At 38.0% G+C, this 12,227-nt stretch overlaps 1 protein-coding gene across 1 annotated transcript in view; it reads left to right on the plus strand.

Moving 5' to 3' along the window:
* LOC118324248 (N-terminal EF-hand calcium-binding protein 1-like) overlaps nt 1-3,447 on the plus strand; it is an 18,018-nt gene extending 14,571 nt beyond the window's left edge. The window contains exons 8-12 of the mRNA XM_035656476.1: nt 587-640; nt 839-951; nt 1,117-1,194; nt 1,362-1,453; nt 2,207-3,447. Coding sequence (XP_035512369.1) covers nt 587-640; nt 839-951; nt 1,117-1,194; nt 1,362-1,453; nt 2,207-2,235 — 366 coding nt within the window. The 3' untranslated portion in view covers nt 2,236-3,447. The remainder of the gene's footprint in view (nt 1-586; nt 641-838; nt 952-1,116; nt 1,195-1,361; nt 1,454-2,206) is intronic.
* The last annotated feature ends 8,780 nt before the right edge of the window (nt 3,448-12,227 follow it).

The following is a 12,227-nucleotide window of genomic DNA, read 5'->3' on the forward strand; positions in this document are numbered from 1 at the left end:
ACACACACACACACACTGAATGTCATGCATAAGGTATCAGCTTGTGAATACATCCTGTGCTTCACTCAAACTGGACTCGGTGAGCCACTCGATACTTCACACAGATATACAGATATTGATGCATGGGTGCTGCAAAGAGTCAATAATTTTATTGGTGCTCTGAGATAACAGATGTTTGCAGATGTTTTGAATTTCTTCAAATTTACTAAAAGCCCCCAATAGTTTGAAGAAGACCACAAATAGCTTCTTGGTGCATTTTGCAGGTATTATAATTATAGATGAAGGCTTTTCCAATGTTAGATGTCTGCGCTGCAAGGATAATCATCTTGCCTGCTAATACACTAATAATTCCATTTTCTTATCTTGTCCATGCAGACTTAGAGAGAGTATAACCTCTGATCTTGGGGCTGCAATGAGGCTGTTGGATGGTTAATATGAATATGGCAATCTCTTCCTTGTGGAAGCCAATGCTTTGTGACAGACTCTAACTAGAGGCCACACTTGTGCTGGATTCAGTGAAGCCAGTTCTGCTGCTAATTCCTGTTCTGCTTATGGCTGACTGAAATATTTATGCACCCATTTTCAGAGTCCACATCTTGAACCTCTCAAAGAGGACACATTGGCAGGGACGTATAAATCGGTGAGTCCTATTTGTGCTAGATACAGGTACAGTAGTGCGTAAGACTAAGTCAGATTATATCAGATTATTATATATAAGATATCTTTGCACTAGGTGTTACATGTGTTTTTTATGTATTTGATTGTTATATTTTTCAAATAGATGGAAATAGCTAATACGGTTGTGACTGTGGTTTGTTTTTTTCTCGTCCCTCTTTAGAACATACTTCTGGTCCAGAGACAAATGTCTGTGAAGGAGAGGGATGTGGAGCAGTTTCAGCAGGCTCTTAAAATCTACACAGATGCCACCTGCAGCCAGCTAAACAACCTGCAGTATGTCCCTTTGTCTGCCTTGGTGCTTTTGTTTGCCTCAGGATCTCTCTGCGATTTGATGCAGCCACTTCAAATCGCCTTAATTTTCCCCAAACATATTCTATAACCCCAGCTGACCTCTTTTTCTCTCTCCATCTCTCTCTCCCTGTCTCTTTTTATTTTTAGCGTTTCAGTCCAGAACCTGCCAGACAGATCATGCTTCATCATGTATGAATTTTGGCAGGACCGTCTCTCCTGGATGAGGTAGGATCAGAAGGGCTTCATAGCATATTAGGCTAGATAACATACTGCTGCTGCTGCACCAAAATTTGCACAGCACACCGAGCTGCTCGCAGGCTCACGTTGAAGCGTTATTGCCTTGCTGAGAGGCAAATGGCAGTCTCATCCTCTATGTCCCTCTTTCCTCTCAGCTACCTGCAGTCATCCATCAGTAAGACCTTCCAGCGCTGCATTATTGACTCACTGGAAGAGCCCGAGATGGTCTCCACCATGCTTCTCCCAGGTAGAAACCAGATCTTTAAACAAAGATCACAACACTTTGATCTGTTGAAAGCTGCTATTTCATGCACAAAATCTCACATTAATCCAGTTTGGTTTTATGAATCAATGATTACTATTGTAAGTAAAACAGTGAGAATATAATAAAAAATAGCATGGGCTTGTGGAAAAATATAATTGCAAATGCCTCACATAATGAACAGGGGTGTTCAGTGGTTCAAGATACAAAGGATTATACAGAGGAGCTTAGTTAAAGTCTTTCTGGGAGAATAATTTGTGGGAAAAAATAGAATTCAGGAGCTTTACAGGTGCCCTTAAATCTACTATAATCAATATTTTTATATTAACAAGGCATCAAAGGACTATGTGTATATGAAAGGATGTGCTCAAAGACACGAACCCACAGATCATTTTCACCCATCTCTGCAGTTGCCCTCAGCCCTAACAGTGTTTTCAGAGTTAGCGACAAGCTGTTAAAGAACCAGATATTTCCCTCAGGAATTGGTGTAGATGAAAACAAATGAATGCTAATGTTGCTTTGTATCATTTGCAATATCACCTTAAAAGGTGTTAAAATATCAGTGTTGTGTTTATAGCTTGTTTCCGCTGCTGAAGCGGTTAATGCATGGTTAATGTGTGAGATATACTGTATTGGATAATGAATTGTAATCTTGTTTTTGTTTGTTTATTTTTAGCTTCCTGTTGTGATTTGTTTGTCTCAAGCAAAGAGTTAATTCATTATTGTTTCATCTGACAGCCTCTTGGTGGATTATGAACAACAACTGACAGCAAAGCTGCTGCTACTCGACACAATAAAAGCAGGAGGAAGAGGCGATTGTATGATCGCTTTATCGTTTTTGTTCTTTGATATCCACTTTTTCCTCATGGCATGAGCAGGATTGTCTTCGCAGAGCTTTGCTCCGAGGTTATTAAAAAAGAAGACTGCTTGGATAAATAAATAAGTCAACAGTGAAATAAATTAAAACATTGGAGAGAAAGAACTGAGGTAATGCAATATTTTATTGTGTGATCAGGATCTGTGCCAACATTCATTTAACAGTATTGGTACATTTCTTGCTTCTGTTTTAATAGAAAAAAAAAGATTTGCATGATTTCTTATTTCTCAGTGCTAGTTTATTTCAATCAAAACTACATCTTAGAATAGATATAATGTCAGTGATGGCACAAAAAAATAGAAACACATGAATGACAACTGATATGTCCATCTCTCATTCTTCAGTACAAACAAAAACAGAAATAGTGCTAGGGTTAACCTGCATCCCCCCTTGTTCTCTTTGTGGTATTGTGCTTTGTTGTCTCCTTCAAAGCTTTGCTACCAAGCGTTTTTTTGTTGATGGGTTTGACAGCCATTAGATAGAACATAGTTAATGAACAATTATGGTTCACATCTAAACTTTTATCATCCGTGTGTCACTCTTGCACTTTAGAAAAATACGAAACGTGGACCTAATTGTGAAGAATGGATATTTATTGTAGATTGTCTATTGAAAATGTAGAATTAACTGGTGTTATAACAAGCCAAGAGCTGCACTCAAGTGTAGCGAGACATTAGCGGACGATAACAATTAACCAAATAATTCTGCAGTTTACCTGTACTGTTACTCTAGAAATAAAACTCAAAAGCCATTATTTTACATTTGCGGTGTTTAATCGGAAGAGTTTACAGCACACACAAATAGAAGTTTATATTTTGAGTACAGAAATGAAGCAGAACCTGTTCAGTGTGTTGACATTAGAAAGTCTATTTAAGATTGTGTACAGTAGTTAATGAAAGCTGTAAGATGTAAGTAGTTGTTGTAGAACAGTGGTAAATGTACAGTATGATAGTATATTGAGCTCCGGTTGCTCCGAAGAGGAATGAATGTGTTCACTCTTTCTTTAAAGTGTTTATTATTTATTTGATCAGGAATATACATTTGTTATGTGGATGCTATGTTTGTTTTCTGGCATGAAATAAAGTTTATGACTTGTTGATGACATGAAATGATGCATTAATTGTCCTACCCACACTACTCCACCACCACTATTAGTAAATTAATGGTAATGATCCACCCTATCCAGCAGCTACTTCATATTGTTTATTACTGTCTCAAGTTGGCTTTTCCTGTATATACACTAACTATGTCAATAATGAGGTTTAGACTGGATTTCCTCTTTAAATTGTATTAGAATCCAATTTGCATGTAAGCGCTGTCAAAGAAACTTAAAAAGGTAGAAAGTATTTTCCTTCTCCTGGGCTGAATAAGACTGATAGCCTGAAATCCTTTGTAAATATAAGCTCATGATATCAGCAGGAACCTTTAAGAAATTGCTGCCTTTAGAAAAAGCAATGGATTCTGAGCAGGTTTTCATTCTTCAAAGCCAATTCGCTCTTTTAACCAGTTCTTCTCCTCAAACACAACCTGAAAGCTCTAACCCAGAAAGTTTAAGTTTCCACCCGCAGCAGCTGACAGCTCACATTCTTCTATATTTTCAGTCTGAATAATACATACACATCAGGTTATATTTGACTTCACAGCATCTTTATCCCAGAGAGCCTTAACTACCAAAAATAAGCAGTTTAAGTTGTGAAATGTTTGTACTTTGTGCCTGTAATCTATGTACAATATAACTCATTTGAGGATTTCCTTTTAAGTAGTAACACAGTATTGTTGTGTACTTACACTCATTATCCGTAAGTGGATATTGACACATTTAAATTAGTCCAATGTAATGTGTTACCTCATATTAGCTGAAAGTATTACTAAGTGGAAGTTTATATATGGATTCTATTTACAAATCCCTCCCGATTCTAATTAAACCTAAATAGCTTGAAAGCAGAATCTGTTGTTGTTCAAGCCGGCAGAAGGCAATCCAACCTCTGGTTCTCTATGATGGAAACTGTAGGAAGTGAAGAGGGTGAACGCAGGAGGCCATTTACAGCTGCAGAAATTCTTCTCCCACATCCTAATCCTTCCTTGCTGCTATTTTCTCCTCAGTGACAGAGGGGCTTCTGCAACAACTGCCAGCTATGTGGGCTAAAAAACATCATATAAACTGTATGCTTCACGCGTACCCGCAGAATCAAAAACAATATATTTTCAATCCTCTTAGGACCATATACCATATTGATGCCATTATGTCTTTTTGTGCAATTTCCTAGTGCAAATTGGGCAGAGAATAGTATTTGCACAGCAGACTGAGCAGACACTAATGAGTGCAAGATATATATATATATATGTTGTGGATTGATTGCCTGTAAATGGATGCCATTTGTGATGCTTGGTACCCATTAGCAGACAAGGGGTTTCTGTCCACGATGTTAATGCACTTGAATGTCACTGCACATCTATTTGATCAATTAGGAGCTCATGTGCATGTGTTTTCGTTTCTGTATAATTAGGAATAAGTGGTTAGAATAGTTGGGAGACTTGGTGAGACAATGGACCGGTCTAGAAAACAGCAAAACATTGTGAAAAGAAATAGAGAGAGAAGAAGAAATGGTTTGTGAAGAGACAGGAAGATACTGGCAGAGGAAAATCAGAGGCAACCGTCAGGGCACATTGACGCCGAAGGGAAGCAAACTCAAGCAGAAAGCCTGAGCTCTGATTTCCTGAAGTGTAACACACACACACACACATCAGTGGCCAGATTTGTGATAAGCTAAGGTAACAGGAGGACGGACGGAAGGAGAAGGAAGAGGAGGAGGGGGATTCAGAGAATGCAGTGATGGGTACAGTTACATGTCTTCTAGCATTTTCCAGGCCAGCTCAGTGACAGTTGATCAAGGAGGGATTACTGACGGCCCAAGGCACAAATATATTCCTGGAATTAGAAGGCGTATGATCTGCCTTATCAGATGGGCTCTGCTGCCTACCTTTCATTGGCTACACACTCGCTGCGGCAACAGCGGCAGATGACACAAACAGAAGTGGAGGAGTGCATCAGCTCACAAGCAGGATGACTGGAGCATCTTGAGATTTTTTCAGTTTGATGGTGTAGATCTGAACAAAACAGAAGTGATGACATTCAGCATGAAGTAAATGTCCCTGCTCCTGCCAGTAAACAAGCAGAGTTTTGTGGTTTCAGTGCAGAGATGGAAATTAGAAGTAGACATGCATGGCAGCAAGCACATCATTTCATTTTCAAAGATGTCAAAAATGAGGACTAAACCTGGAGCATGCAATCCCTGCTTAACAAGCTTCAGATCACTTAAAACGACCCCTGTATGTTTGTGTTAATGTACTCAAAAGGAGAACAGATCACAGGTTGGTAATTATATAGAGAGTCACGATCTGGATAGTCTGGCCAGACAAAAGAAAAACACTTGACCAACCACTGAGCAGTGGAGAGGTTCAAGAGGATGTGGAGCTAAAAGCACCACTGTGACAAGCACACAGCGATCAGAGGAAGACAGACAGAGAAAACACAATTACATGAGAAACAGAGGTAAAATACTGAAGCAGTGAAGATAGGAGCAGGAGGGAGGTAAAATAAACCCAATTTGCAACATCATCATCTTGCACAGGCAGAGTGGGGTTATCAGGGGGAAATGCTGGCGGTTCTAGTGGAGGAAGCCTGATGAAAAGAAATATGAAACAGAGAGGAATGTCGGTGAGTGATGAAAACAGAGGAGGATGTCCTTTGAAGAGTGGAGAGACGGTAAATTGGCACCGTGAAATACAGGACAAAAAAGTGGGGGAGAGAAGGGGAATAAATGAGGCGATGAAACCTAGAAATATAGGACAATTTGGAGGTAAGATACAAGATATAGTAAACGTGCACAAAAAACCCCAACAAAAAATATGTGCTCGATCTAACATCTCTGGGTAGTAGTAATCAGATCATTGCAATCAGTAATCAAATCAAATTAACAAAAAATTATGCAGAAAATCCAAAACTACGGTATTAACAGTGCAACTACACTCTGTGACCATATAATTGTGTTGAATTATAGGAAATATTATCGCTGTGTCCAATTATATTTTATCCATCAGTGCGCTCTCAATGTTGAGGTAACAGTTTGGGGAAGGCCCTAATAATAGACGCATGTTAATTTCACATGAACCAGTTTGGTGTGGAAGAACTTGACTGACCTGCACAGAGCCCTGACCTCAACCCCATCCAACACCTTTTGGGATGAACCGTAACACAAACTGCAAACCAACACCAGTGCCTGAATTCTCTAATGCTCTTGCGGCAGAGTGGAGGGTGATATAGTAGCATCACATGGGTGCATATGTGTCCACATATTTTTGCCATGTAATATAATATAATATAAATTCAAACTGTGTTGAAGGAAAAGTAAACTCAAGGGTTTATTGCATTAGAGCAAACTATTTTAGGATCCAACAGCTCTGTGACTTTCTGCTTCACTTCAGGTCTTTGAAAACTGCTCACTGATAAAACATTCATAATTAAGTTATCAACGGTCGTCGTCCTTTATAAACAGATAACAAAAATAAAAAGAGATATCTACAGAGGAAGAGCGTGGGACGGAATAGTGGAGGCCGACGCATCAGAAAGACATAAAAAAATGAATTGGGTGGAGAATGGAGTGAGAGAGAAAGAAAGAAAGATTAAGAAAAGAAGATGATAGGATTAAAAGGTGAAAACAGAGGAGACTGAAGCAGACTGTGAAATAAGATTACATGTATGAGATGACTGTAAGTGAAAAGAAAGCTGGAGGGAAGAAAGCAACAATAGAACAATGGAGAGCAGCAAAAATAGTAAAGCCAAAAATAAACGAAGGCAAACCAAGAAAAAAATGGACATGAATGAAAATAGAAATGAGATGAGACCGGTAAAAACAAAGTATATGAGAAGATGGAAGATGTTATAGAGAGAATAATAAAAGGCATACTATGAAAAAGGATTCAGTTAAGGGCCTCTGACATATGGGGGAAATATCAGTTTAACTGCAACTGATGCTGCTTCCTGTTTTTCTTCTCAAGAACTGTAACCTATACTCGCTGTTAAATACAGCTTTAAGGTATTGGTACTACTTACTCCGCTTAATATTGTACCTTTATCTTCTCTACAATCATGTGACAGCTGTGGTTAGAAGTGATGTTGGTGATTAGGATGCTGCATTCAACATGACTCATGAGATAAGCTTTTCAAAATCAACTCTCATTTTTATCATACAAAGACCAAATAATCCAGAATTTAATTTGATAGCATAATAATCCCTAAATTAGAGATGCAAGGTGGCAATATTGTAATATAGTGATGATTATGACAAACTGCTGTAGTTTAGAAAGAAATCCCCAAAAGCATAATGGTGTGTAAATGATATAATCAGGCTTAACTCCACCAGGACCATTTGCAACATTCAAATACTGTTTACTCTTTGATAATCTACTCATCAGTATCACTCTGAAAGGGACCCTTCCTCACTCTGAGTCCTTTAACATTTTAATACTTTAGTACATTTACTGTGAATAGCTGCAAATGTGTTTCAGCTTGAATCCAGGACTGTTAATTAAGTATTTTTCCACTGTGGAATTGTTACTTTTACTTAAGTCAGGATTTGAATTCTTCCTCCACCTCTGGTAACCACCAGTGACATTTATCTATTTTAAGCTCTGTGCATAAAAGACGCTTTATTAACACCTGTCCGCTGTTAACACAGTCACTGAAGGAGATGAGCACAAACTGCCTCAATTTAAATGCAGAAGATGTGTTAAATCTTTGACTTTTCTCACAGCAGGTCGATCCATAACAATGCTGCCGGAAAAAACTCTGCACTGCTAACAGTTCTGCGTGGGCTGCAGCAGGACCTGTCTCTCCATCAACATCTGCCATCGGTCAGCACAAGCAGTAATTAATGTGCCATCATATTGGTGCAACATATTGGGTATAATTTTCACATCAGTCCAGTCATGCAAGCAATATATTATTAAGCAATCATTGCCTGATAACCTCAGCAATGCCACAAATGACTTCACCTTTATTATCATGTCATCTCACAGAAGTGTATTATTATTATTAAAAATATTAACTAGCAGGTTCCCAATGTGCTTAGATATGCAAGTATAAAGTTACAAAGTATATTTACTCAAGTACAGTTGTGAGGTACTTGTATATTACTCTATTTCTATTTTCTATAACACAAGATTTGAAATGGACATATTTCACTTTTTACTTTACTACATTTATTTGATAGCTGCAGTTACTCAGATTATACAATTTGACGCATTTTTACAGACTGAACTACCAAGTATAGTTAGTTATATAAAGTATAGTTAATTTGGCATCATTTCAACTACAGCTACAACTACAAAATGTTACCTACATCAATGATAACCATTATTAGTAGTAGAAGTATAATAAGTCATATGTGATGTCACCCATAAAGTTGGGCATAATCAATACTTATACTTTGACTTGTTAAGTATATATTTTTTAGTTGATATTGCTGTAAATATCTTTTTTTCTACAGTGATATATCATACCTCTTCCACCAGTGGTAACTGGTGAATTTGAATAAAAAGATATGAGTAAGTTAAAACTTTTATTTGAGAATAATTTCTTATATTTGAATTTTGTGCCACTATTGGCAGCAACAGGTTTGTACCTCTATAAATACTATATTGTTGATTTTACTATCATCCTCTGTTGGATTGATACGGTTATTTATTGTGAGTAAAATGAAATGCAAAATGTTTTTAAATGTAAATGATTATATCCCTGAGCATTAGAGATAAAAGTGGGTGAGAGTAGCTTAAATTGGGTCCTCCGGATGTCCTCCGGCTCATCACACTGAAGTGAAACTAGTCAGTAAGCTTGACATTAATCAGTAGTGATGAGTGATTTGCACCTCCTGGCTACCTGAGCCACCAGCATCAGCTGCCCTCTCCTACGGCTGAGACTCTTACTGTGAGAATTTCTGATACAATGTCTTTCTTTTTCTTTATGAATTTAAATAATTAATATAGTATAATGGACACTGCACTGGCATGCTGGGAAACATGGCATGCACTTGATCCAAATGATTGTAAGTACTCCTAACAGATGAAACAAATGGATTTTTACTTTTGAAGACAACTTGTTTTTGTAATCTTAATCTTAAATAAACCCAAAACTCTACACACTATTCATGCATCACATTAAAGGTCCTGTATGTAACATTGAGGAGAATCTATTGATGGAAATTGAATATAATATTCATAGGTATGTTTTCATTAGTGTATAATCATGTAAAAATATGAATCATTGTGTTTTCATTCCTAAAACAAAACACTGGCATTTAATGATTTCCAATAAATCTACCATAGAATAAATTACTTCTTATATTGAGAACTGGAGATTAAATGGGAGCATAACATCCTGGAGTTTAATTTAGTTTTTCTAGTGTTTTTCAATAATAAACAATAAGAGAAGAGTTTGACATGAAAATGATTGATTGAGGTTTTCCTCACTTCTGTGTTATAATCATTAATGTAAAGTTCTGCACTCAGACAGACTCAGTAGTATCACTGGCTGAATAGCAGGGGTGGGTCTAAATAGAGAAATATTCATGGAGTGGCAGGAAAAATATGCTGATTTAATCACTAACAATCACGGATATCAATAATTGCGTGGATAAGTTCCTAAATGAAGATATTTTAAAAACATAACATTATTGTGGCACATTAGTAAAGCATTGAATATGTAAAGGGGGCATTAGTAGTAATTTGTAAACCCTTTGTAAACATTTTTCCAAATACACATCATTTTTTCATTAACCTTAAGCCTATCACTAAGTCTGAATGTAGCTATAACACATACTTAAATTAAAATTTAAGAAACATTTTAACACGTTATATTAAAATTGTATCTAAATTAACTGGTTAAATTTGACAGTATTTGATGCCAAACTGGGGTGGCCGTGCTTTTTATAGGTGGCAGCTGCCCCCCCTTTAGATCGGCCCAGTCTAATCTCCGGTGTTATGTTATGTTATTTCAGTGCTGGGGCACAGATTGTACCTGTATAAACGAATTAAAACTTTATAACATAATTTACGGTGGCCATTATTCGAAAACTACGCCTCTAAAACTACCCATGATCCCTCGCGGCACGAACTTTTTCTGGTGTTAATTAAAAAAAACAAGCTAATACCAACAACAGCGACCTTTGTAAGAGCTAATTAAACTCGTGTTTTATAAAACTAACGTTACGCTACGGAAACATTTCCAACTCTTGTGACACCGTAAGTTACAATATGTGTTGTCTGTCGCCCTACTTATACTCCGCTCCCGCTATAAACATCCGGGCATTCGGAAGGCTTGCACTCTGGGCTACAAGCAGAGAACCTGGTTTCTCCCCCACCCCGCCCAGGGGAAAGTCCCCGGACTCGTGGCAGAAAGTGCCCTGGGTGATTCCAGCGTCGACCAGCGCTATACCGTCAATGTAGCGAAGACGTTCACTTGAACCGAGCTTGGTACTCGCTGGTCGGCTTTGTCAGCGTTCATAGTAATGCAAGTGAGCAGTTACTGACGCTAAAACAGAACGGGGCTCATTCTCGGAATGCACACTTTTTATCTTACACAAGCTATAAATCCATACTTGTTCAGGTTACTTATTTGCTAACGACAACTTTAGCTCCTCCGTCTTGAGCTGAACACTGGTTACTAAGCAACACTCGAAGTGCCGGTTTACTGTGTACGCCACAACACATAGTGGGCTTACTTATTTTACAAAAGGCTAAAAAGCAAAATCAATGTATTAAAGCCAGAGAGAGGGATGTTTTAAATATGTATATCATATATTACATTTATTCCACCGCCTTAGTTGAGGATTAGTTGTGCCGGAAACAAGCTCCCGATTTGAAACGTGTTGGTTTAGGTCGCCATCTAGTGGTAGAAAGTGTGACGTGCAGTCCATTAGTGTCAAGCCAAGATATAATGATATAATGATATAATGATATAATTTGCCAGTCTCGATAAATAATATCACATCCTCGTTCACCTTTTCCTTAAGAAGTGCTCCGTTTTTACCATTTTATCAATTAAGGTAAACAATAATTTTTGATATTTCAATAACTCTTTTGATTATGACATACATCATCTAAAAGTGATGAGTGATTAAAAAAATATATTTTTAATCATTCAATCACTTTATTTTTCCAACTGTCCAGAAGTTCCAGCAAAGTAATTTCTATACTTATTATTAGCCTATTATTATTATACTCTTAAAATGTCCACCATACAGACCAGTATGTGTCTGTACCTACAATAGGCTATACTGCCCTTATTGTCATGGAGCAGTATTAGCACATTGGCATTATAATGTTACGTAGGTTGATTGATTTTAAGCCAATATGATGGGAATAAAGTGGTGGAAAAAAGCATCAGGTGCCACAGAGAGATCATGTGTCTGATCATCAGTGTTATGCACTGTCTGCACTGACTGTGTCCAGTGGGTCTCCATTTTCTCTTTGGTGTCACCTTTCTGCGTAACAGAGGGAGAACAAAGACACTTGTTTTTCCATATTGACGTCGCTAGAGGGAGCACCAGATTTATTTACAGCATCCCTCCAAATACACTGTGACATGAAAGCACACACAGACGCACACTGACATACTGTATACTACGGGATTAGGCAGCGCACAAAAAAGATTACAGCGTCACATGGTGGCCCCTCCAAATGGTGCCTGCCAATACACCCCCCCCCTCTCCTGAGCTATCCCATGTTCATTTGGAGTGGGCGTAGGCTCAGCAGCAGCAGCAGCATCACAAAGGTTCAGCCCCTCCCTGCTGTATCCTGGAGAGACGGAGGGAGGTGGGGGGGGGG

The sequence above is a fragment of the Morone saxatilis genome, unplaced genomic scaffold (genome assembly GCF_004916995.1).
Source record: "Morone saxatilis isolate NCDOM2014 unplaced genomic scaffold, NCSU_SB_2.0 Contig15, whole genome shotgun sequence".
NCBI classification, from domain to species: domain Eukaryota; kingdom Metazoa; phylum Chordata; class Actinopteri; family Moronidae; genus Morone; species Morone saxatilis.